Source organism: Herpailurus yagouaroundi, unplaced genomic scaffold (assembly GCF_014898765.1).
Source record: "Herpailurus yagouaroundi ecotype Mexico unplaced genomic scaffold, PumYag 196, whole genome shotgun sequence".
Taxonomy (NCBI): domain Eukaryota; kingdom Metazoa; phylum Chordata; class Mammalia; order Carnivora; family Felidae; genus Herpailurus; species Herpailurus yagouaroundi.
Genome location: NW_024412427.1, coordinates 1,460,522 through 1,486,119, shown reverse-complemented (window position 1 = coordinate 1,486,119; position 25,598 = coordinate 1,460,522). Strand labels below are relative to the sequence as shown.

General features: G+C 42.1%; 1 protein-coding gene and 1 long non-coding RNA gene across 4 annotated transcripts in view; one reads left to right on the top strand and one right to left on the bottom strand.

Moving 5' to 3' along the window:
* The window catches only part of NCOA5 (nuclear receptor coactivator 5), a 30,873-nt gene extending 12,472 nt beyond the window's left edge, over nt 1-18,401 (bottom strand). For 2 of the 3 annotated variants that reach the window (XM_040446883.1, XM_040446885.1), the window contains exons 1-2: nt 18,275-18,401; nt 5,621-5,687 (exon numbers count right to left, since the gene is read on the bottom strand). In XM_040446883.1, coding sequence (XP_040302817.1) covers nt 5,621-5,658 — 38 coding nt within the window. In that variant the 5' untranslated portion in view covers nt 5,659-5,687; nt 18,275-18,401. The remainder of the gene's footprint in view (nt 1-5,620; nt 5,688-18,274) is intronic. The other variant, XM_040446884.1, reaches the window with a different exon arrangement.
* Nucleotides 18,402-18,590: 189 nt separating this feature from the next.
* Nucleotides 18,591-23,053, top strand: LOC121012096 (uncharacterized). Its single transcript, XR_005781944.1, has 2 exons — nt 18,591-18,822; nt 22,780-23,053. It is a non-coding gene; the product is annotated as an uncharacterized LOC121012096 (long non-coding RNA).
* The last annotated feature ends 2,545 nt before the right edge of the window (nt 23,054-25,598 follow it).

Genomic DNA, 25,598 nt, shown 5'->3' with positions numbered 1-25,598 from the left:
AGCCTCTGGGTGTTGGAAATGAGGGGTGGGGATATGGATAAGAACACCGAGTCACAGCACATTATCACAGCCTTAGGATAACTATAAAGGCCGTATCACTCTCCTTCTTTTGAATCCACTGAAGTGCCTTACTTACCTGTCAGAGTCCATCCCTGGAGGTTGACCATAACCCAAGATTCCCAAAGTCTCGGCTCACGCTTCCAGTGTGAGAAGGCAAGCACTCCCTTTCCCTCAATGAATCTAAAGTCCACGTGCAACAAAACTACTAATTCCCCCTCAATTGCCTTCTGGGTAAAATGTAGAAAAGATGATATTCACAAGGTGGAAAGAACCAAAAGAATGGTGGAAGTAGGAACAGAGAAGATAACAATTCTCTAAAATGAAAAGGCAAAGCTTTTCTCCTTTCTCCAAAAGATGAGCAGTATGGCAGAAGCTGTTCTTCTGGAGACAAAAACAAAAAACCTTTTAGGGTCACTGTAGGACCCAAATCAAGAATTCCCCAGAACAAAAGGGCTTCTGCTGCTGGCCCCAACATCTTTCTCAAAACAAGAACCAGCTAACAAAAGGGAGGTACAGCGTGCAGGATTCAGAGTGCCGCAAGGACGAAGCCCCTGAATAAGATGCGTGACCTTAGATAACAAGTGGGTTAAAATCAAGTTTCTGGAGCCCAATAAGGCTCAATCTCATCTCATGGCACCAGAGGTGTTTTACTTAGACCAAATGCAGTGTACCCTTAGGTACCAGGTCACTAGAGGCTAAAATGAAACCGAACCTTTAAACTGAACCAGTTAGAGAAATTTCAGCACTGGAGTCCACAAACTGAAGGCAGATGACAAACACTACTAAAACTGTTATAAATTTCTCATCTATTCAGCTGGGAAAAAAAGCCAAGTGCTCTTTGCCTTGAGAGAAATATCGTCATATCATTTGGAAACACATGACAGGGAAGGGAAGGGTGGGTGAAGGGAAAAGCCATGGCTCAGTTGGCAAGTGATGCGCTTCTGGTAGAAGTGCTTCTCTTCCTGGGGACTAAAGAGGTGCACAGAGCACTAGGCGTTTGAGAGCCTACAGAGTAAGAACGACAAATGACCATCTTGGAAGAGCACGATGGACTTTTGAGCTTTTCTTCCTCCAGAGAATGAAACCTCAAGCCCAGGATGGTGTTCTTTGTCCTTGGCTCCACAGAACATTCCGGAGAAAGACCTCGGTCCTTTTTTGTTGGCATCTGTTCCGCCTTTCTGTTCAATGGAATATTTTCCTTGGGAGGGCCAGTTTTTTGTTTACTCCTGAAAAAAAATTCTCCAATAGCTCTTGGTACTTCTGTTCTGTCACAGATACTGTCCACAAATATCATGATCTAAATGGCTGGCTGTTGTGTGATGTCGATCCCCCACCACGATGGCTCCGTGCTACTGAGAAACGGAGACGACAGACTTGTGTGGAATTTTGCCATTAGGTGACAGCAGGATATGGGGTGCAATGAGGTATCACACCTCACAGATCCGAATTTTGTTAAGTGTCCACGCTTCTCCCTAGGAAGCACACTGGTGATTTTCTCAAGCACAAATATGACTTTTCTGTCGGTGGAGGTGGCACTTGCTCTGAGAATCGACGGCTGTTCTTTAAGTGTTAGTGCCTGGTATCTTAACTTGTGAGGCTCACCTAGAGCTAGCGCTGTCTCATACCCAAGAGCAAGTTGTCATCAGAGGAATCAGCGCCGTGGATATGCAGAAATCACCTTGGGCCACATAAGAAAACTGTCTACAGCTAGGGTATTTCTGAGGAACTGATCTTGGACCACCTTCACCAAAGAGGCACCAGGCCTAACATCCTTAACAAATACGTGGGAAAAATTCTCTGCAGAGCTTTTGATGTACACAAATTAGTTCTATTTGCTCTTTTTTACGCCAGGCAGGAAGATTTAGGAAATACGGCGTCTCATTTGGAGGTCACATCTGTGTCGGGGTATGCTCCCAAGACCTGGATTGCCAGGGTGTTGAGCTGAAGATAGAAACGGAGAACATCTGAGGTACAGTCAGAATCACGGTCCAGTCTTTAAAGGTGGTAAAAGGCCAGCGCCTAGTACCAAAGCTAGACAACTTACGTGGTAACTAAGCAAAGTGCTCAAGAGTCCGATGAGGCGGTCCAAGGGCTAAATGATGAGAATTCAGGCCGAAATCTGATCCGGAGCAGGGATCCCTGATGCAGCCATTCTGTGCTTGGCTGGACCAATACTGTTAGAACTACACACTGACAGCTGGAGTCATCAGGGAGGCACATTACTGAACAGAGAGCAATGCCAGCAGAACTGTGGCTTACGGAGACATTTGAAGAGGTGACAATCCTGTGAAAACTCCCAAAGATACGGAGGTGTTTTGACACTCAAGGTTAACGTCCAGCAAAACAAGGTGTTACGAAGGTCTCGCCAGCATGCTTAGAAACTATTTTATCAAAAGTAGCAACACCGAAGACATAAAAGTACAACTTAAGGGAAATATTTGCCACAAATACCCGCCCCCCCCCCCCCCCGAAACATTGCATTCCCTATGGCAGGGGACACACAAATGATTAGCGTTGCCAAATGAAGGTAGTTTGGCTGTTGTCAAGAGACTGGAATTACTTCAAGGCTTTGACTGGAAGTATGCACCCAAAGAGTGGTATCTAGTGTTCACCCTTGAAGAAACGATTAGATTCTTCCAGGCTCACTAGTCATCCATCTTGCCTACTTATTCCATTTTATTTCTGCCCTCTTGGTACACCTTAAGAGACAATACATGATCAGTACGATGATCAAAATGTTAGTATTCTGTTTTGAATATTCAATTTTTCTGGCTTTAGAGTTTCTTTTTTTATTAAAAAATGTTTTTTAATGTGTATTTATTATTGAGAGAGACAGCATGAGCACGGGAGGGGCAGAGAGAGGGGCAGACACAGAATCTGAAGCAGGCTCCAGGCTCTGAGCTGTCAGCACAGAGTCCGACACAGGGCTCGAAATCACCAATTGCGAGATCATGACCTGAGCCAAGGTCGGACGCTTAACCGACTGAGCCGCCCGGGCACCCCTGGCTTTAGAGTTTTTACATTTTTATTCTTAAAGGTAAAAAACTGGGACTCTCTGCTCAGGTTTGAGATGGGGCTCAGAATAGATTTTATTAAATGCGAACATCTTTCTTCCTTGAACTTTATTAATAAGCATGACAGTATGACACTTCATCACGTTAAATAACATGCTGAGGAACCCAGTTAGGGACACAGCACCAAGGGGGAAGACTGACTTTTGATGGAAATTGAATTAGTCTAGCTGTGCCTCCTAATGATTGTTAAAAAAAAAAAAAAAAAAAAAGCAGGAAGCTACTGTCCTATCTATATCCCAAATAATCTCATTTTAGAAACTGTCACTGAGGAAGGAGGGATTTTAAAAGGATCATATGTATGTATCTAGTAGGGAGAACGTTTTAAAAGGCCCCCTCTAACGTTGTTTGTATGTTATTAAAAAAAGAAGAAAAGCATACAGCTGTTTTTTCCATTACAGATGAAATTACAGAGTGGCATTTTAAGTTGGGATGAAATTAATCTTTTTAACTTAATGTCCTGGCAATAGCTATACTGGATTCCAAGCAGAGGAGATGGTTATTTCCCCAACACTACCAATGTTTGTTGAATACCTATAATCAATTGGAAATATTAAAAGCAGTTGGTTAAGTGTCATTAACAGGATGACATAAATCTACTACTCTGTATTTTGCAACGTGCCTTGGTTTTTTGTTGTTATTTTGGTCTGTTTGTTTTCTTTTTTTGCCTGAAAAAACACACAGATATTATCTAGAGATTATAAGTATTGTGGGGAAAAGAAAGAATGGAGAGGATTTTACTAGTGGAGTCAGGGTCTACATAGTTACCAATTTCATATTCCTTCTGGTAAGCTACCTAGTCCAGAAACACAATCAGAGCTCCTTGGAAAGTGGATACACACTGTTATCTCCTTTTAAGCCACTTGGCAACCACAGCTTCCAATGGAAGCCCCATATTTCTGACTGTTAGTTAGATGCAAACTCTTAGCCCTCTGTAGTCCATGTTTACTGGGACAATGAGGAGCACAGATGGGACTTCCTAACATCTCCAGTATGGTCTGATGCAGCATAATGGAAGCAGACATCATACGGAACTGCTGCAGTTCTACAGGATTCATTTAAGTTCTTCAGGATGCTCACACATACCCACAAAATCAACCAACACAGTATTTACCTGCAAGCTACAGGCATCCCTTATGGTGTTAAAGACAACAGACATAATGCCAACGTATATGCTCACTTCTGCAGTGAGACTAATGGAGGGCCAGGGCATCCACGTGGCAGCTATAGTGTAGCTATAGTTGTGGTGTCAGATTCAACTCCTCTGCACCGGCAGAGTGCTCAAAGAATCCAACCGAAACCACCACCTTGCTGCTACAATCTGCTTGAACTCTGCCGAGCAGTCGTGTATAATCTATTCCTGCTAGCGTAGAAAATACCCATCCTTCACATCGAAGTGGGATGATATACACCAAACATACAGCAGCCATTCTTTCCTATAAGTGGGTAACAAAATATAGGTGTCTCAAAGGACAGCTGTATGTTATGTGTAAGTGAGTTGGGTATATCCCGGGTGACCTGTGGAGCTCCTAGTACATTGCAGACTAGGATTCATTGTACTCAGCAGTGTTCAGTTCATTATAGGAAACGTAGTCTATCATGGTATATAGTTTAGGTATATAGTTTATTGTGGAAAATTGGTATTTTTACTTAGAGGAAAAAGCAAAATCCATACTGAGTATTCATTTGGGCCATGAAGAGACACCAGATATGAAATACAGCGTATCTGCCTGCAATCCACACAAAAGTGCACACACTGCATCTGCTAGTTTGGAGACTGTATCTTTGATGTAAATGGCAACATTACTAAGACCCTTCTTTGAGAGAAGGGGCCAATATAATGCATATCTCAAGGGTATACATCAGGACAACCTCTTTTGTATATATTAGAAGAAAGAATATATTAGGGAAATGCCTTTTATTTCCAGAAAAGCTAAGAAAAAGGGAGACTTTTGAGAGCTGGAGTGTTTTTTGCCCTTTTTTATTTCCCCTCGAACAGTAACCCAAGCATGCGAGCAAACAGGGGATCTGCAGCACAGGCACAGCAGCAATCTCTCAAGCAGCACTTTCCATAAACCTGGGTTAACATCTGGACCGGCAGCCATGTGGAATGAAGAGTCGAATCTCTGATGCCCGCTGCAGTGCAGCAAAGCACACACCAACGACCCCGGGGCACTCCTCCTGCTGTGGAGGCTCCCATTGACACGTGAGCTGGGGACAGAGAGGTTTATCCTCTTCCAATTGCCTGCAACTCATGTTGCAGGCTGAACTTGCTGGGTTTGTCACCGAAAACACAAAGCTTCTCTGCATCTCCTGATGTATGTTTAAAAAAAGCAGCAAGGCCTTTCACACAAGGTTCATGTTCTTATTGTTTGCTTGAGCGTTTCTGATTTGTTGGGGGGAAGAAAAGACCCTTGATGTACGAAGTTGGGCTTAACTCCCCAGAGCCCAACTCTCCCAAGGTAACTCACTGCTTCAGGGTACTTTACCTTCGTGTGGGGCTGGGTCTTGATGGAGCCGTATTCATATTTCTTCTTTCCGCTGCCTTATTAATATCTGAAAAGAATAATCAACCCATCTGTTCAATGCTACGGAATAAAAACAAAATCATCAGCACATTTCAAATGAAAGCAACAACAAAAAAACTACAATGACAACCAGATGGTGTAAGAAAATCCATTCAGCACACACACTGTCACTTGGGCAATTTTTATTAAGTTACGGCAGTACATTGTCACGGTTTCGTAAGGAACGTCCCTCAGTTTTTTAGCTGACACAGTTTGTATAAAACGGGTTATGTCAATGCTTAACACTCTGCCAAGTCACAAACTTAACAACTGCCCCTTCCAAAAGGGGAAACGGTGGTCTTCTAAACTCTTGGAGAGCCAGCTCTAAGATTCTTTTTTGAGGGAAGGAGAGTGGGAGAAAGAGAAGGAGAGAGTTTAAAAAAAAAGAGAACAAAGGCAAATAATTCCACTTTATGTGACAAAGAAGTAACAACTGGACCCTGCTGTCTTAAAACTTCCAATATCCCATGAAGCAGGCCTACTTTTAATGTGCCTTGTGTTGCATCCCATTAGATAGAATCTTCCAGAATGACATGTAGGAAATTAATTTTCTTCCTAAACAAAGTATATTATATGTTAACATCTATAGCCCTCACAGATAAGTAGCTAAGAATAAGAATTGGCATTTGGTATAATAGGGTTAGATAACAAAACACTTCACATAAGAAGTTTTCATTAGAGAAGACTGGTATTTACAACTAGGTAAGGGAGAACAGTGGAATCGTACAAACTTACTTAGAAAAGCCAATTTGTGCAGTTAAAGCCTGCTTGCTAAATACAAATCTGCTTTGCAAAAATGAAGTGAATAATAAAAACACCATGTATAAGAAAGAAATGATGAAGTATCTAAAGAAATGTACCCATCTATGTCCAAAGATAACAGACCAATTTTTATATGACTTAAAAATGAATAAATTCATTCATAATTTCATTCTTTAGTTGAATGAAGAAATAAAACTGTGTCCTGCTATGGTGTAGTTTTGTTCCCCTTGTTCCATATTAAGTGATTAGTGGTGTATCTAATGACATTAAATGGTATTAAGCACTCACATAATTAGAGTGCTTTAAAATTGTAATTATGTATTTAAAAAATTCCAACCAGAGTCCTATGGTGTGAGAGACTATAGTAATAACCAGAAATTTAAGAGGTCTGGCACAGACTTTACCCCGCTATGTTGTCAACTTTTGAGTTCCTGTTCAAGTGAGAACGATCTTCACTTCCATTTTAAGTCAGAGTTTCTATTATGTCTAGGAGAAGAATGACTTTTGATAAATTGAAGGTAACAAATTTAAACAGTAAGAGAAGCACAGTCCACCCTAAACTGCCTCTCACATTTTCAATTAAGCAGACACAAGCTATCATCCAGCTATATATCCAAGAGAAATGAAAACATGTGTCCAAAGACTTATATGCAAACTTTCATAGTAGCATTATACATAATAACATATTCAAAACTGGAAACATTTCAAATGTCGGTCAACTGGTGAATGGATAATCAAAATGTGTTATATCTATAAAACGGAATACTACTCAACAACAGAAATAAATGAACTACTAATAAAAAAAATCAGAAAATAATATCTATATAGGACTTGGCCTATAATCTCTGATCATGGCTTTGGTATGGCAAGTGGCACTTTCGCAATTTATAACCCTCAAAGTTAATGAACATCTGAATTACACATTATATAATGATAGACCTTACAGGGAACACCTAACTCTCTTCTATGTAATTGTGAAGAATATCAGTTCAGGTTTAGAAGGGCCTACTGACCTAGTCTGCTCTTTAATATGGAGTGACTATGATTCAGAGAGAAATGTAATCTCTTCGATTGTTGAGGTAGTTTTCAGAGTATCTCTGGAATACACTGAGGGTGGTGGTGGTGGTGTAAAGATTTCTTCTAAATAAACACTGTAACTCCCAGTAGGATTCTATATATTATTAACTGGTTGTGAATAAAGAAAACTCACCTAAACATTGATTGACTTGAACATTGATTATGTTAGAGTACAGAACATAGGGTACTCTTTCAGTAGGGAAGTTTCTATCAATGCCATATAATTTGCCCATATGATATGAAAAGGACTATTACATTGTGTAATTACATCCTGTTCTGTGAGCACCTACATATAGGACTGCAGAGACCAAAGCAGTCATGTATGACATACCTCTGGGGCAAAACTGGTTCCAGTTAGACTGAAGGAGGTAAATATTTTACTTTGAAGTTACTGAAAAGTTTTTGTAATTATTTGAAATATTATTTAAAATTCAAGAATAATTTATCTTTTTGTTTTTTACTTATTTTTATTTTTTAGAGAGAGCACATGCACAAGCGGGGGAGAAGCGCATAGGGAGAGAGAGAATCTTAAGTAGGCTCCATGCTCAGTGTGGAGCCTGACGCAGGGTTCAATACCACGACCCCAGGATCATGACCTGAGCTGACATCGAGTTGGACGGACGCTCAACCTACTGAGCCACCCAGGCATCCCAAGATTATTGTATCTTTAAATGATTTTGATTGTAATTTGCCCCCTCATCGAATAGTCTAAAGCAATTATACTTTGATGATGTGACTTATGTTTCTTCTGCAAAAAAGAGAACTCTCAGACCATTTTCTTTTTTCCCTTACGCCAAGTGTTTGGTTATTCACAGCTATTTAAGAGTTCCTTATACTTCCATCTTGGATGAGTTATAGAGAAAATGAGACCTGGAAATTTCTGATTGTTTCAGGGCCACCCAAGAGGGCTGCTCAGGTTACAGGAGAGCTGGGGGGCAGGTTTCAGTGAGAGTTTTGAAAACAAAACTATCGTCACCACCAATCCCAATACACAAAACATCCTAACACATGGTCACCCAGAAGTTCTGGAAAACCTATGAGTTCAGAAATACAGAAAGAATAGAGAAGCTACAAAAGTACAAATAACTTCAGGGAGCTGATCAGACAGTATAGCAAAGATTTAAAAAGTCAAGGGAAAAAACCCTTGCCCCATTACTTTTTTTTTTTTTTTTTTTTTTACAATTTTTTGTTATACAACTTAATAACCCATCAACTGGGAGGCTGGAGGTTCATTTGAACAAGTTTCTCTTTGAAAATGCAAATACTGGGACTGGGAAAGAGGGCTTTTGTATTAATTAGTTGAATCAGATTATTTTCTTCCTACATCCTTTCAGAGACATATAGTCCTATGCCAAGGAAATAGAAATGACATTAATGTAAAGGAAAAGAAAAAAAAGAAGGAAAGACAATTTGGGCACCTTTCTGGACATTAGGTAGGGAACATAATGGGAGAAAATGTAACCAACAAGAGGGTAGTGGAAACTTTAATGCTTCTTTCTCCTCCTGCTCTATCTCATTCTGGCCAAATGCCTGTAAGATCAAAAGTCAGTCTCTTAGCGCCTCTTTCACCTCGGCCTGGTTGGTACCTCTATACTTTGTTAACTATACTAGCAATGTGAGCACCACTGGAAATCATCATCACTACGAGGTACCTTGGCCTGAATATTTTCTAAGTGGTTTTCTGAAAATGGTTAAAAGCACTTTTCAGGTAAGGATTTTTAGACAAGAAAAATAACACCAACTGAAGGGATCTACATAAAAGGAAAAAAATTAGAAAATAATCTAGAAAACATGATGTCACAGAGAAAGTGGCAGAGCTGTTTTAAGTCACAAAAGACTGGGTTAAAGAACTTTCAAAGAACAACACAATGCCTAATGTACAATTTTATTTTAGACTAATATGCTAGACAAGGTTCACACAATGGTTTTTGTATAATGCTATAAATAAAAATGCATGTTTCATTCACAGCACCAAGAGCTGCTTTGCTCTTTTTATTAAAAAATTTTTTAATGTTTTTTTTTTTTTTTTCTGAGAGAGAGAGAGAGAGAAGGAATGTAAGGAGGGGCAGAGAAAGAGGGAGACACAGAATCCAAGGCGGGCTGTAGGCTCTGAGCTGTCAGCACAGAGCTCGACGCAGGGCTCAAACCCATGAACCGCAAGATCATGACCCGAGCCGAAGTCAGACGCTCAACCGACTGAGCCACCCAGGTGCCCCTTTAATTGTACTATCATAAAATCAATTCCTTTCAACTTAAAACCAATTAAAATTTTTTTTTTAATTTCTGAGACAGAGAGAGAGAGAGAGAGAGAGAGAGAGAGAGAAGACAGTGAGAGCAGGGGAGGGACAGAGAGAGGGAGACACAGAATCCAAAGACAGGCTCCAGGCTCTGAGCTGTCCGCACAGAGCCCAACGTGGGGCTCGAACCCATGAACTGTGAGATCATGACCTGAGCCAAAGTCGGACGCTTAACTGACTGAATCACCCAGGTGCCCCTTAACATCAATTTTTATCACAAGCTATCACAATGGAAAACCATAAAGACTATGCTAAATAAGTGCAGTATGAATCGCTGCACTTAGTGACACTACCACCATTGGCTGTTGAAAGAATCCAGAAGCCTACACAATTTTGTCAAGTGATTACAAATGAAATAAAATTCTCCAAAGCCTTAGCTGAAACCACCTAAAAATCAGTTACCACTAAATTGAAAATATGTGATTATAAAGATAATGCCACTTGGAAAATCACACTGACAATAAAGTGGTTATCACACATCAAACGCCCCAAATCGGGAGAGGAAAGGACAGCGCTTCTCATTTAAACTATACTTGTGAAGATGACGTTGACGGTATAACATCAGGAATATTATAACCAGTTACACTATAATGAGTTAAGGATAAGAGAATGCTCTGCTTGTGGTTTCTAAATCAACCCTTTAAGCTCACTTTAAAAACCATGCATTCCCTCTTATTTGATTATCTCCTTCATTCTCTAATTAAAATAATTATTCTATCTTTAACTGTATTAGATTATTATTCCTCAGTATAGGAACGGGGGAAACAATGATAACTTATATTTACAGAACGCTGACTCTGTCCCAGAGTCTGAACTAAGAACATTATGTGCATTACCTCATTCAATCCTTTCTACAACTCTTGGAGTTAAGTACTATTATGATCTCTATTTTGTGAATGAGAAAATTTGAAGTTTAGAGAAATTAAATGACTTATCTTAGGTCACATGATCATCAGGAGACAGAGCTAGGATTCAAATCTAGGTCTGTCGGACACCAAAGTGCTTAAACATTATGCTATGCTGCCCCAACAGGGAGTGGAAAGACAGGGTTTCCATTATGAACACTTGCTAAGACTCCCGGATCAAACTGATAGAACCTGGAAAAGGCCCAGTCTATGCTAGTCACTCCAATGTTTAAGTACCCCAGACACCCACCTATCACCTCAAACCAGTGTTGGTCCTTGAACAATGCAGGGGTTAGGGGCACTGAGCCCCAAGGACCCCAAAAACTTAACAATAGCCTATTGGTAACCAGAAGCCTTACCAATAATATAAACAGTTGATGAACACATATTTTTGTATGTTATATGTATTATATAATGTATTCTTACCATAAAGTATGCTAGAGAAAAGATGTTTGAAAGAAATCATTTACAGTACCAAAAAAAATTTTGCACATAAGAAGCCACACAGTTTAAACCCATGTTGTTCAAGGATCAACTGTACAATGTTTCTGGCTTTGCTACTGATATTCTATTCACTTCAACACTTCAGACAAACATTCTCTATCAACATTTAATTTCCTACCCCTTTTACTTCTTTTCAGGAAAGAACACTTGCCTGGGATCAGCATATCAGAGTTCTAGTTCTACTTGGTGTGTGTGTGGGATGTGGTTAGTCAAGTCATTTGATTTCTCTGAATCTGATGAAGTGGATATTCCACCTGTGTTGGTTATATTGATTCAAGGAGAACATCAGCTAAGAGAAAAAAACTCACTAATTTGGATTCACAAAGATTGAGCTAATCTAAACTAGTAAAATAGTCTGAGCTACAAAAAATTTCAAGTATAGGTTTATTTAACACAGGTAAAATTTCAACTAAACTGTACAAGTAGAGATCCTTAGAGAACTAAATTAATAAACTGGAAACGATAGTTCATAACCAGCACACCAAATGCATCTAGGCCTACTATGTACTATGTACCATGCCTTAGACATATGGAAATAAAAAGGGTAAAGTCTCTGCTTTAAAGGAGTTTGCTGCTTAATAAAGGAGAGCAGGACACATACAGATAATCATAATATAATCTAAAATGGATTTATAGCAGAGATAATAAAGGCCTAACTCTGTGTACATGGGTGTCGCAGGGGAGAGGAACAGGACAGAGAGGAGACTGGAAAGAGTAAGGGGCAGGGATGGCCTAAAAGTAACATTTAAACTGAGTCCTGGAAGATGAATAGGAGTTTACCAGAAAGAGAGAAGTCATTTGGCACATGCAAAAGTGAAGGAATGGTGTGAAGAACATAATTAGAAATACTATAGGAAGTTTAGTGTAGGGAGTAGGGGGATAAGAGGAAGAAAAGAGGAATTACAGATGCAAGCCAGAATCGGAAAAAGGTTACAAAAAGCTTTGTTACTGAAAAGCAAGAGATTGGTGGCAAGAGGGCCTATATAAATTGAGCTACCATAAAGGAGTCTCAATGAAGCCAAACTAATGCAGGCTTACTGTATGTATATTATCTAAAAAGGGGGGGCGGGGCGGGCAAGAGTATTTAAACCTCAGACCTTAAAAATATTGCCTATTCAGGTACGAGACAAATATTTAAAAGGTTATCTTCAGTAAAGGGATATAAAATAAACTGAGGGCCAGAGTCAGTAATTAATAGCTAACAAAAATGAGTTAAACCCACCGTTCAGGAAGAAACGGACAACCAAGCACCCTTCCTTAGTTTTCTTCTAATATCTTTTAAAAAATTTAATGTGGTAAAAAACACACAATATACAATTTATCATACTGACTATTATTTTCTTAAAAAGCAAGCTCTACACCCAACATGAGGGTTGAACTAAGGATCAAAAGTAGCAGGTTCTACTGACTGAGCCAGCTAGGCCCCCCTCATATTAACTATTTTTAAGTGAGCATATTAAGTTTATTCACACTGTTGTACAACAGATCTCCAGAACTTTTTCATCTCATAAAACTGCAACTCCTTATATCCAGTAAACAATTCCCCATCTCCCCTCTCCACATTTATATACAGACACATTTTTTCCACTCTTCACACTGCACTCCTTTACTGAAGATGTATCAGCACCACCTGAGAAGATAGTTAAACACATTTTCAGGCCCCATCGCAAACTTTTAGAATCTGAGGATGAAGCCTAGGAATCTGTATTTGAACAAGCTTCTCAGTTGATTCTTGGCAGGTATTTGAGAACTATATTCTGTTTATCCCTTTAGCTTATGTACAACATATACTTAGATCCTCCATTTAGAAACCTCTTTAAACTCCTGTATTCAAGGGGTAATAACCCATGAACATAACCTGTTACAAAGAAAATGTCATGACAATGGTTAAAATCTGTCAAAGTACAACCCCTGGAAACAGTAAACATAATCACATAGCTATCCCCAAAGGAAATGGAATCATCAACCCAAGTTTCCATAGTACTAAAGATAGTATCCAATTATAAGGTCTGTGCCCCTGCTCCCCAAGGAGGAGTGTGCACCAACACCTTCTCTTCGATTTCATCTGACCATTTTAAAAAGTACCCTGAAAACTTACGCGTCTTTTCCCTATTACCTAGTTATGAAATAGCAAGAAAAATATTAACCACTGAGCTTGCCACTTTTTGATAGCATATTATCCACTTCTTTGGCTAATAAATGGCAAACTACCAACTAAAGTTTTCTCTAAATTCTGCCAACTAGACTTGTTGGTATTGGTTTGCTGGCAGGGGCTGAAACTCCTGCTTCTTCTGAGGCAATTGGTTTTCATATCTAAATGCATCTCTCTGCAAGAAGAGAAAAATGGTCACACACAGAATTTCATATCCACACCGCTAAAAGCAAAGTGGAGCAAACCTAAATTTAATAAGCAGACCATGGAATCTTGGAAGTCTGCTGTCTTTGTTCACATGAAAGTGAAATCATCCTACTGATGTGAATGGAAGGAATAATATTGAAAACTGCACAGATATTCTAACTATTGCTATTACCTCTAGTCCAGACTATCAAGCCAAAAAACATTTTAAATTACAGTTTTGCTTAAAATGTACACAACCATAAACCAGAGTTGTTAACTCCTATTAGTAATCTGAGATACGAACAGATTAGTACTAGAATCTACTTCAAACTTCTATTTCCAGTGAAAACTCATTTTCTAAAGCCTAAATCAGAGGTCCTCAAACCTTTAATGTACGTAACAACCGCAGGGGTGGGTTCTGAAAGGCAGATTCTGTAGCCCCCAGAGCCCCTCCAGAGACTGTTCAGTTAGCGGGGGAGGGAGTGGCGAGCTGCATCCACGGATATGTATTTCCAACTAGCTGTTCTAGTGACTCTGATGCTGTCCTACTATAACTTTTCCAAAAAAAGGTTCAGTTCATAATCTTAAGTTTTTGTACTGAACGGAATCATGTTTTTCTTAGTTTTTCTTTTTGATATCAAGAATAATTTCCAAAGAGAGATTTAAAAATAAATTTCTTGTATCATCTCTGATGCTAAATGCATGTTATTATCTCAATCTCCAACTGCATAATTAAGTATATCCACTTAAGGCCAAATTACTCATAATTCAAAGTTCTCCAAAGCTTGCCCACTAACTGTAGGACCAACCTAATCTTCAGTAATTCAATCATTCTAGATCCAAACCAGGGAACCACTCAAGATATTTTATAGAGATAAAGGTATAAGACTGCTTTATAAATGCTCTCCAATGCAACCTAAGTTTTCCTGATCTTTCCCTAAAGTTGTCGGTCTTTAGGCAGGTCAGTAATAATGTTGTTTTGAATTGAAATAAAGGGAAAAGAGTCTTAGGGTGTGCAAAAGTGCTGATTCTTTGAAGAGAATTATTTTCTTAACAAAAAAGTAATTCGTCCAGCTGACCTATTATCTCTTATTTTTTTAGTGATAAAGAATGAAAGCATAAAGAATGAAAATGACCATCCCTATAAATATTCATATCTGGTGGTAATAAAACCACCATTTAAAAAGCAGCAGGCATGCTGGTATTATATATTTAGCTGTCAGTATACTTCATATTTCCCTAATGTGCTGCTGCTTCAGACAGTGGCCTTACCCTGATCCTTTCATTAACACTTCTCATTAATGAAAGTGGAATAGAGGGTAATTTTCTGTTGGTCACTGCCCTTTTAACTTCTTGAGAGTTTAACTCTGCTTAAGCCAAATAGTCTACACAAATGCCTATGCTGTTGACAGGACAAATGTTTTGGCACAAAAAAAGCTGACTGAGCTTCAGAAGCACTTGTCTCAAAGACACACGGTAATCATTAGTAAACCACAAGGTATAGAGAAGAAACAGTGTGGCAGAAAGAGTAGTCAGGTTTGGGAGAACACTAGGACCCAAGATGTTTGTAGGAGGATAGCAAGAGAAAGGCACCAATGATATTTTCCTCTCTTGGACATCTATAGTGCACATGTTTAGCATATTAAAGCCTCTGAGAAGTTCTAGAATAAGGACACTTCTTTATCTCAAAATTTCCCAATTTTGCTTGACCACAAAATCTTTTATCTTCAACAATACCTTGAATATGTTCTACTAAATATGTGATTCGGGCAAGAAATCTAACCTGAGTCATTATTTCCTCATATGCAAAGAAGATACAACATCAGCCTACCTATCTCACAAGATTGGCGGGAACAAACACGTTGGTATCGTACACCTGCTTTGTAAATCATACGTGCTGCTGGTTGTATGCTATCATTACCACTAAGAGTAATAGTGAGTTTAGGAACAGACCTTTCATTCTCTACGTGGGGAGTCAAAAACAAAGAAGCAACGATAGTTGAAGGGAATATTAAATACATTTCCTCCAAAGGTTTCTCATTCTTAAAAGCACAACTGAATTCCAATAATTCTCACAGCAGTAACAAGCCATACAAAAGCACTGCCATCTGCAGGCCACAGGGATGGAATGCTTGCAACGGTTCTTAAGAATGAAGTTTCAAGCCACCAGGCACTCCTGTTCAGCACACGCCTGTAGCCTCTGCAACGGACTTAGCTTTTGAGCACAGGGAGACCGAGGCTCCTTTTGCTGAAGTTCTGAAACTGACTTGAGTAAAAAGTTCTCCTGTCTTCTCTACACAGGACCAACGCTGAGAAATGTGAAGAAAATCACTCTGGCCTTCTGTAAGTACTACATTGTGCTCATACCAAAGTAACCCCAAGGAGTATGGATTTTTTTTTTTTTTTTTTTTTTTTTACAGCCCTTGAGGAAACACTTTAATGATCCGAACAGGCTTTTTTGAGTTTCCTTTCAATGAATTAGAGTAAACCTGCTCTCTCACACATTAAGTTTATGAACAGACTACAAACAGAACAGGCTGTTTACGTAAGTTAACCGGTCAATGCCTCCCTTTCTTTGGAGGACCTAATTAGCTTTATTCAACAATTCACCAATATGACCTAGCAAATCAAAAGGAGCTCCTAATGCCTTCCCCCCCCCCTTTTTTTAATGTTTTATTTATTTTTGATAGAGACAGAGACAGAATGCAAGTGGGTTAGGGGCAGAGAGAGAGGGGGACCCAGAATCCGAAGCAGGTTCCAGGCTCTCAGCGGTCAGCACAGAGCCCGACGCGAGGCTCGAACCCACGGACCGTGAGATCATGACCTGAGCCAACCGGAGCCGAGGTCGGATGCTTAACGGACTGGGCCACCCAGGTGCCCCTAAAGTATATTCATTTTTGAGAGAGACAGCGCGCGAGTGGGGGAGGGGCGGAGGGAGAGCCCGATGCGGGGCTTGAACTCCCAGACTGCGAGGTCGTGACCTGAGCCGAAGGCGGACGCTCAACCCACTGAGCCACCCAGGCGCCCCAGCCTAATGCCTTCCTTAAACGTATGGTGTTCACCTGCCTGTAACATTGGACAACCTGCACCTAGGAAAAATTTTTCCACGGGGCCTTGAAATACGGTTTCTCCGGCACATTCTACAAGGAAAATTACTGTTTCTATGTTTTAGGTTAAAAGATCGTGCCAGAGGTTTCAAAGAGCATCGGGAAGGTGACAAGAGGAGCTGAAAGAAACACAAAGAAACCAGAATACGGGAAGAAACATGTTAAATAGCCACGTGATCTCCAATACCCACAGCGCAAAAGCTTGGGTTTTACGGGTTGGAAAAAGGCAACGTGAAAGTTAGTTTTCACACCCAGACCGACTCACACAGAAAACATTACATCTACAGTCGTCAAAAGCCCAAACGGCTCCATCGTCGGGTGCAGAAAGGGTCAGGAGGCTACCACACCACAACGCAACGAGAAAACGGAGGCGGCACACCCCGTGCGCTCGAGCCGACGCTTCGTGCAACTCCGTGGGACTGCCACTTGTAGGTCAACACCGACACCACTTTGCAACGAGAAAGCTTCTCATGTTACCACCCCCGAAGATCCTGGGGGGCATTTCACGGAATCCGCTATGCTTCAGAGAGAAATCCTGTGCACAGAGCGAAAGCCAGGACCGCAATGAACCCCACACTCGCAGGGCAGCGTTTCCCAAAGCGTGGAACGCACAATAATTTCAGCAGGAACAAGGACGCGCTGTTTATTTTAATAGACAGGTATTTATTTATTTTTTTTTTTATGAGCATTGGAAAAATAACTGGCTTTCCATCATACGGTTTGGGATTTACGTTTCCACCTTAAACAAATGTGTTTAAGAAGGAGGAAAATAGAGGCAGTTCAAAGGAAAAAATTAACACTTGGGAAATAAACAGCAGTACAGATGGTACACGGACGTAGAGGTGCAACGCGAGAGACTTAAATCTGGGAAGCGCCGTCTTAAAAAAAAAAAAAAAAAAAGCCCCTGGCGGGTAGTCGGGAGCGGAGTGCCCTGGGTCACACTCGGGGCGCTGGCTCTGTCGCTAATTTCCGCGAGAACCTCGGGCACAGTTTCTTTCCCCGTCCTTTGGGGCCGGGGTCCGCGTTACAAAATGGGTGGGGGCGTCACACGACACGGAGGCGCCTCGAGGATGCTGTCAAGGGGCGGCGAGGAGGCGGCGACAGGGACCAGCGCTCGGTTCGCCGCACGGCGCTGCACGCCCCGTAGAACGCCCGGAGAGGCGGGCCGCCTCGCTCCGAGTTCGAATCCCGCCTGCGCCACCGACTCGCTGAGGACCCGCAGGCGAGCGACTTCACCGTTTCGAGAAAGGGGCGCGGGGTGTGCAGCCCTACCCTACAGAGAAGCTCGGAGGACTACGGTCGGCGGTTCGCGCACAGAGAGGCGGCCGCGGTGCGGCGCCGCCCGGACCGGAGCCCACCACGGGCCGCCCGGGCCGGCCGGGCCTGGGCTTGACGGGAGCCAGAGGCCGCGCCCCGCACCGGGCATGCGCAGCTCCGCGCGCACCCGGAGAGAAGCCGAGGCCGCCGCCGCGGCCGCGCGTCGAGCGGGCCCTCCCGCCTCAGCCTCCCCATCCGGCCCCGGCCCCCTCAACCGTCGGCCGCAAGCCCCACTCCTCGGCAGACGGCCACCGCTTCCCGGCACTCACCGCTACCAGCGCGGCGGGCTCTCGGCCGCTCCTTCGCCTCAGGCCCGCCCCTGCCGCCTCCACCTCAGCCCACCTGCCCGCCGTAGGACAAAGGCGCCACCAACCGACCGGCGCGGGCACGAGGCAATGGCGGCCGGGGCGGAGAGTGGGGGCAGAGGGCGCGCACGCAGCGGCAGGCGCGGCAATGTCGCAAGAGCGCGCGGGTTTACGGCAGGGCTGAGTTGGGCGTCGATCTCCTTAGCAATGAGAGAGGGGAAGTAGCTATGGGGCGGCGGTTGAGAACGCTAGGGGTTGCCTAGTAACGGCGTCCCCCGCTAAGGATGGGTCCCCGGCCTGGTTCCCTGATCCCAGGAGGCTGCGCCTTTCTTTTAGTCTTCGGAGCGTCTTCCTTCCATTCTAACTGTGGAAACGGCTCACTTAAATCCTGAAATACTTTTAGTTTTTCATAAAACGAAACAAAACCCGAAACACCGTTAGATATGTGTATTGGAGAGTAGCGTACATACTCCTGCAACCTCCGGATCTCAAGGAACAAAGACAGCAGAGAGGTAGAGAAAATGTTTTATTTAAATTCACATTTAAATAGGCAATGTACCCTATTAGTTTCGCTGGCAAGAGGTAGCTTCTGGAGATAGAGTCACAGGTTCTTTTTGAGTTATTTCTTCCGGGAATATTTATTCAACGTCAAAAAAAAAAAATTTCACGGAATGTAGGTGCTGACTGTGAAGCATGTAAAATGTTGTATCGTTCATTTAACTCCCAGAATAATTTGTCGGAGGGAATGGAGTTTGCTCACATGATTGTAAATATTATAATCACAGCTATTGCTATATGAATCAGGTAGGCTTTTTGATTAGTTAGGAAATGCCTCACACCCTGTGGGGGTCTAGTTTTTCTCCTTGTGAACAGTGCATGCCAAGCAAACACGGTGGCTGTGGAATTTGAACGCTATGGGAAGTCATATTTCTCTGACAACCACTCATTTGCTCATCCCTTCACTCGTTTGCTCATTGAATGTTTACACTTACTAGGTGGCCCTATGCTTTATTAGACACCTACTTTCAAAGCACTATCATGAGCAAATGCAGACCCATGTCTGCTATCTTGGAGATTATTGTCTAGTGGAAAGAGAAAATAGGTGAATTATCACACTTGAGTGTGTAATTACAGGTAAATGCTTGAAGGAAGGAAACAGGGATGCATTGTATTGTCTAGTTTTTCTCACCTGTGACAAATGCAGGGTGTGCCTGATGCCTATGGACAAATACACTTGGTCTTTAGATCTTTAATAATTCAAAATTCATCATGGCTCATTTTCTTCATCTGTAAAATAAGGATAAGAATAGCACGTGCCTCTGGGGCGCCTGGATGGCTTACTCGGTTAAGCGTCCAACTTCACCCAGGGTGGTGATCTTGCGGTCGGTGAGTTCGAGCCCCGTATCGAGCTCTGTGCTGACAGCTCAGAGCCTGGAGCCTGCTAAGGAATCTGCGTCTCCTGGTGTCTCTGCTCCTCCTCCACTCACACTCTGTCTCTCTCTCTCTCAAAAATAAATAAACAAAAAAATTAAAAAAGAATAGCACGTGCCTCATAAAGTCAGTGTGAAGTTAAATTAGGTAGTAAGTATCATACACAAAGCTCTTAGACTCATGCTTAGCTCATCGTGCAGGCTCATCAGCTCATAGATTTCTTATGATCCCACGGTTTGTGTCTTTCTATAGATTTGTTTGTGTTCACAGTTTGTGAGACATCCCTAGAAAACAGCGGCCCTTGGGTTTTCATCGACTACTCTGTTCACAGGTGGAATAAATAGAATAAATGTCACTGGGAGTTGATCAACGAGTCCTTGTTCCCCAGGACACTGGGGTGGGAGTGGAGGGGACTTTGTTGTGGTATTAACTTCCTGGCGAACCCCAACAAGAGCTAATAGCTCCTCAGAGCAAGATTCTGTCAACAAAGTGGATCAGAATGGGACTATCTCCACTCAACAAGTTCTGTTGTATGTTGAAAGGAGTGGCTCAGGGAACTATGGAATAGCCGCTCTAAGACTCCTCTCAGCCATCAGGGACATCAGTCTCTATGACACAGCCATCAATGTCAGTACGTTTTGTACAGCTGTGGAAGTCAGAGTAATGACCTCTGAAGAGTGTCCATGTCCTAATCTCTGGAGCCTGTGAGTGTATCCCCTTACATGGCAACAGGTGTTTTGCAGATGTCATTAGGTTAAGGATCTTGAGATTGGAAGAGGATTCTGAATTACCCAGGTGGGCCCAATGTCATCACAAGGGTCCTTATAAGAGGGGAGTAGGCGGTCAGAGTCAGAGATGTGATGATGGAAGCAGGGGGTAGTGAGGGAGAAAGAGAGAGGGAGAGAGAGAGGAAGATGTTACTACACTACTGGCTTTGAAGGTGGAGGATGGGGCCTTGAGACAAGGAATGCAGGAGGCCTCTAGCAGCTGGAAAAAGCAAGAAAACAGATTTATCCCTAGAAACTCTAGAAGGAACACAGCCTTGCTGACTCATTTTTAACTTTTGACTTTCCTCCCTTCAGAAAACTTAATAAATATATATTTTCCTTTTCTAATGTTACCATGGTTTATCTTTCCCCTTTTAATAATTTAATCTGATTAACATTGATTTTGATGTATGTTGTCACATCATACATTATGTGTTATTTTTGATTCCAAATTAGATTCCTTCTTTCCCCAAGCTATTTCAACACCAAATAACAGCTCCAAACCATTTTTATATCTCTTCTCTATCATATAGCACTTTTTATAGGAGGATTAAATTCAGGGCTCCTCATTGATTCTGTAATATCTCTTTCTTTTGGAGACAATTCACAGAGTTTCAATTATTATTACTCTAGATAGCACATATTTAGTTGTTTTGTTTCCAGAGCCAAGTGAAATATACTTACAAAAGTGTTTAAAGAGCAGGTAATGTTTAAAGAGAGAAAATGTTTAAAGAGCAGGTAAATAAATCTTCTATGCTACTCAGATTGCCAGGGCAATCTGATTAATCCCTCCCTTCACATGAAATTCTCAAAGGATCCGTCTCTAAATTTGCCTTCATATGTTGGGGTATAGAAATACAATACAAGTATAATAATTATAAAAATGGTTAAGGATGATGGCAGAGAGTAGGACAGTTCGGTCGAGTCCTGGCTCATTGTTTCCTGGAGATTCTGGTTCAGTGAGTCTAGGGTAGAATACTTAACAATAACAACAGCAACAACAACAAAACTCTCCTCCCAGGTGTACACACCATGGGGCTTGGTGATTACAGAGATAACATACCTAAAAGGCACTTACCATGTTTCAGGGTCTCTCCCAAATTACTCAAACTGAGAATGAGAGTTGGAACTGGATAACTGGCCGAGTCAGTAGAGGCAGAATCTGAAGGATGAATGTTCCAGATTCAAAACTTGATGATGTAAAGCAAAAAAGCATTTTATTCTTGTTCATAGTTTCTGGGGCCCAGGAATTCGGGAAGGGCTTGGTTGAGTGGTTGTGGCTCTGAGTTAGACAGTAGCTGCAGCTGGAACAGCAGGGGGGGCTGGAGCAGCTGGAGGCTGGCTGGACATCTTTCTCTCCCCACATAGTCTCTGGGTCTTTCCATGTAGTCTCTGCATGGGCTACTTTGGGTTTCCTCATAGCATGGTGATCTCAGAGCAGTTATGCTGCTTACATGGTGCTCAGGGCCCTGGGAGAGTGGCTGAAAGAACCAGGCAGGAGCTGTATTGCCTTCTGTGACATAGCCTCAGAAGTCATATAGCCTCATAATGCTTGTCATATTCAAGGCCCTCCACTCAATGGGAGGAATAGCAAGGACTCGCTGGGAGCAGAGCCTGTCGGTGGAAGATGAAGTCGTAGCCACCTTTAGGGAATACAGTCGGCCACAGAGTTATCCCTCGTCCCCATATCCAGTGCACCAGATCCTTCCCCCTAACGTTTCTCGAATGGGTCCGCCCTGACCACCACCTAGTTCAAGCTGTCAGCACTCCTAGCTTGCACCTCTGCTTATCTCCAAACTAGGCTCCTTGCTTTCACCTTTTCTTCTCTCCAGTTCTTTCTTTTCTATAGCTAGAATATTTTTATACAACAAATCTATTGTCACCCCCACTGTCCTTGGGATAGTGATAAAGCTGGTCCTGATGATCTGGAACTTTGCCATTCAGACTCACATTAGGCATAATGTGTGTCTCCCTTGTTTTCCAACCTGCAACCCCACTGGTATCATTTCAGGCTCTACATTCACCACATTCTTTCCACCTCAGGGCCTTTGTACCTCCTGTTGCCTCCACTTAAATACTCTCCCAACCCTTTTCCTGCATCACCATCCTCCCTCCTCCCTTCTCTGCCACCTCTTTAACTAATTCTATTCATCCTTAAGGTTGTGAAAGTAATTAAAGGGAAACCTCACTTAGAGTGGAGTTGGGAAGCTCTCAAGGGGAAGCTCTCACCCACAAACTTTCCAGCGCAGATCCTTTTGCTTTCCTGGGCAGGAAGAAATTCACTGGACTACCCCAACAGGAAGAAGAAAGATTTCCTCCTTGCCCAGCAACAGCCCAGCCAACGAGAAACTGCCACCACTCAGCCAATGAGAAACCGTTACCACCCTGAACTCCTGCTTTGCTTCAATGGAATTTTGTTCAGAGCAGCCCCCTCCAACTTCCTCCTTTCTCTCCATGGAGTAATGTGCCCCCATTTTGTTCTCCAGACTCGCCCTCGGTTTACCATAGCTTGTATGTCCCAAATAAATTCCTCTGCAATTCCCAAATAAACTCATTTTTTTTTTTGGTAAAATAACTGGCTATTTTATTTTTAAGGTTAATAAAATTTTCTTTAAATCGTACTCCCCCTCTCCACTAGGATAGAGAGACAGTAGCCTGGTAGCTAGGATCATGGACCATGGATTCAGACTACTTGAGTACAAATTCTGGCTCTACCATCTACTCACTGTGTGACTTAGGGCATGTTGCCTAACCTCTCTGTGCCTCAGTTTTTTTCCTTTGTAAAACAGAGATAGTAATAGGATCTATCTATCTAAAAGGATTACTGTGAATGTTCAAACCCACATATGTAAGTCAACATCTGTAAAACACTTAGGGGGCACCTGCCTGGGTGGGTCAGTCAGTTAAGCGTCCAACTCTTGATCTCAGCTCAAGTCTTGATCTCAGAGTCCTGAGTTCAAGTCCTGCATTGGGCTCCATGTTGGGCGTGAAGCCTATTTAAAAAAAAAAAACCCACGAAAAACACTTAGCACACTTAGTGCTTGTCGTGGACTGCACAATAAGCATTAGCTGGTCGTGGTTTGTCAGCCTGTTGCCCACTCGTGTAGAACTGTGCACTTCTGTCTTGAAATTACTCTTCCAATCAGAGACCATTTAATGGGATGTGAGGAGAATTTGGGGAGTACCTCCTAATCTGTGACTTTGGACCCACAGCTAAGGATAAAGGGGTGCTAGATATTTTATAAAGCAGAGGCTTTAACCCGGGGTTCATGAACTTGGATGGGAAAAAACTGCTTCTTAACTTTCATTTACCTCTGACTAAAATGAAGCCTTTCTATCTTCCTTTCTTTCTCTTTCTTTCTTCTTTCTTTCCTTCTTTCTTTCTTTCTTTCTTTCTTTCTTTCTTTCTTTCTTTCTTTCTTTCTTGTTTCTTTCTTTCAAGAGCATGGACGGGGGGAGAGGAAGGAGAGAGAGGGAGAGAGAGAAGGAATCTTAAGCAGTTTCCATGCTCAGCATGGGGCCCAATGGGAGCTCCATCCCACAACCCTGGGATCATGACCTGAGCCAAAATCAAGAATCGGATGCTCAACCAGCTGAGCCACCCAGGTGCCCCAAAGCGTTTCTTTCACTTATGAATGCAAGCAACAAACCGTGATACTGTCAGAGCCTGCTACACTGTCTCCAGTAGAAATCACAGATATTTCATATCACATTACAATTATTGCAGATGTCTTGAATTATTGTTTGCACTCATCACTGCTTTGAAATTATGGAAATTTTAGACTTGCCACTAGATCTTATTATGTAATCCATTAATGAAGATGCTCAGTGCTACATCACAGATTTGTCTTTTTACTATTTTGATGACTGTATTTCAATATACATAATTGGTTTTCTTTGTACCTCTATTTATCACATTTTATGCATTTAGAAATGTTTTTCTAAAAAGGGTCCAAGGCTTCTCCATATGGTCAGAGGACTCCACAACACACACACACACACACACACACACACACACACACACACACACATGCACACACGAGAATCCTGCTCTAAAGAAAGTAGTTAATACCTGGGATGAGAAGCTCTCCTTAGGGCATTCTAAGAGGTGAGCACTTTCTTTGAGTCAGCACTCTCTGAGGACTCTCTCTCTCTCTATATATATATCCTTATTTAATCCTCCCAGCATTTTAAGAGGTAGGCATTATTACTATCCCTGAGATGTAGGGAAGAAAATTGAAGCTTGGGTAATTGGGTAAATTACCTACGGTCACAGAGCAGTGTACCAGTGGTCGAGTTCATGCTTTTAATGCCTCCAACATCCTGCTTTCCATATAAATCTAGTCCTCCCTTTATCCTGCAAAGCAATTCTCCCATTCTTTCATTTTGCAGATGGGGAAACTGAGTCTCAAAGAGAATAAGTTATTTTTCCTCACAGTTAAGCAACATAGGATTCAAACCCACATCTGTCAGGCTCCAAAGCGCACGTGTTCCACTGTGCCCTGCAGAGCGAATTCAAGGTGCCGTGCAAATGTAGCCTGGGAGAGCTGACAGTTTATCAGATATATGACTCAGGTAGACCTTTCTATGCCATCCATCAGGATTAGATGGCTTGGAAAGAAATGACTGCTTTTACTGCTCATGCTGTGGGGTTACAGAGCAACACGGGGTGTGTCTTCATGGATGTGAAATACACACTGGCATTTGGGAAACTCCATTAGCCACTATTGTCTAGACAGAGAGTTAAAAGTGGGAAGCCGGAGATGTAAGAATACACAAGTAGGAAGTTCTGTGTCGGCCTCACACTGAAACAGAAAGAACCATGATTTTGAAACCATTAAAGATGAAGTTGGTGAGGATCAAAGTGGTCTTGTGACCTGTAAATCTAATGAAATGAAAATGAGGTAATGGTATGTTTTATAACTATTGAGGGTCTGAGAAGCTGGAAATTATCTCGGCGTGAATACCATAAGGGAACAGGGAACAATGGAAGCCATCTAGAAAAGGATCTTTATTCAGCTTTATTTATAGCAGGTATTCATCTGGTCTTTCAATGCGGGGACCACAAAGGGGCTTGTCTCACCTTGCTG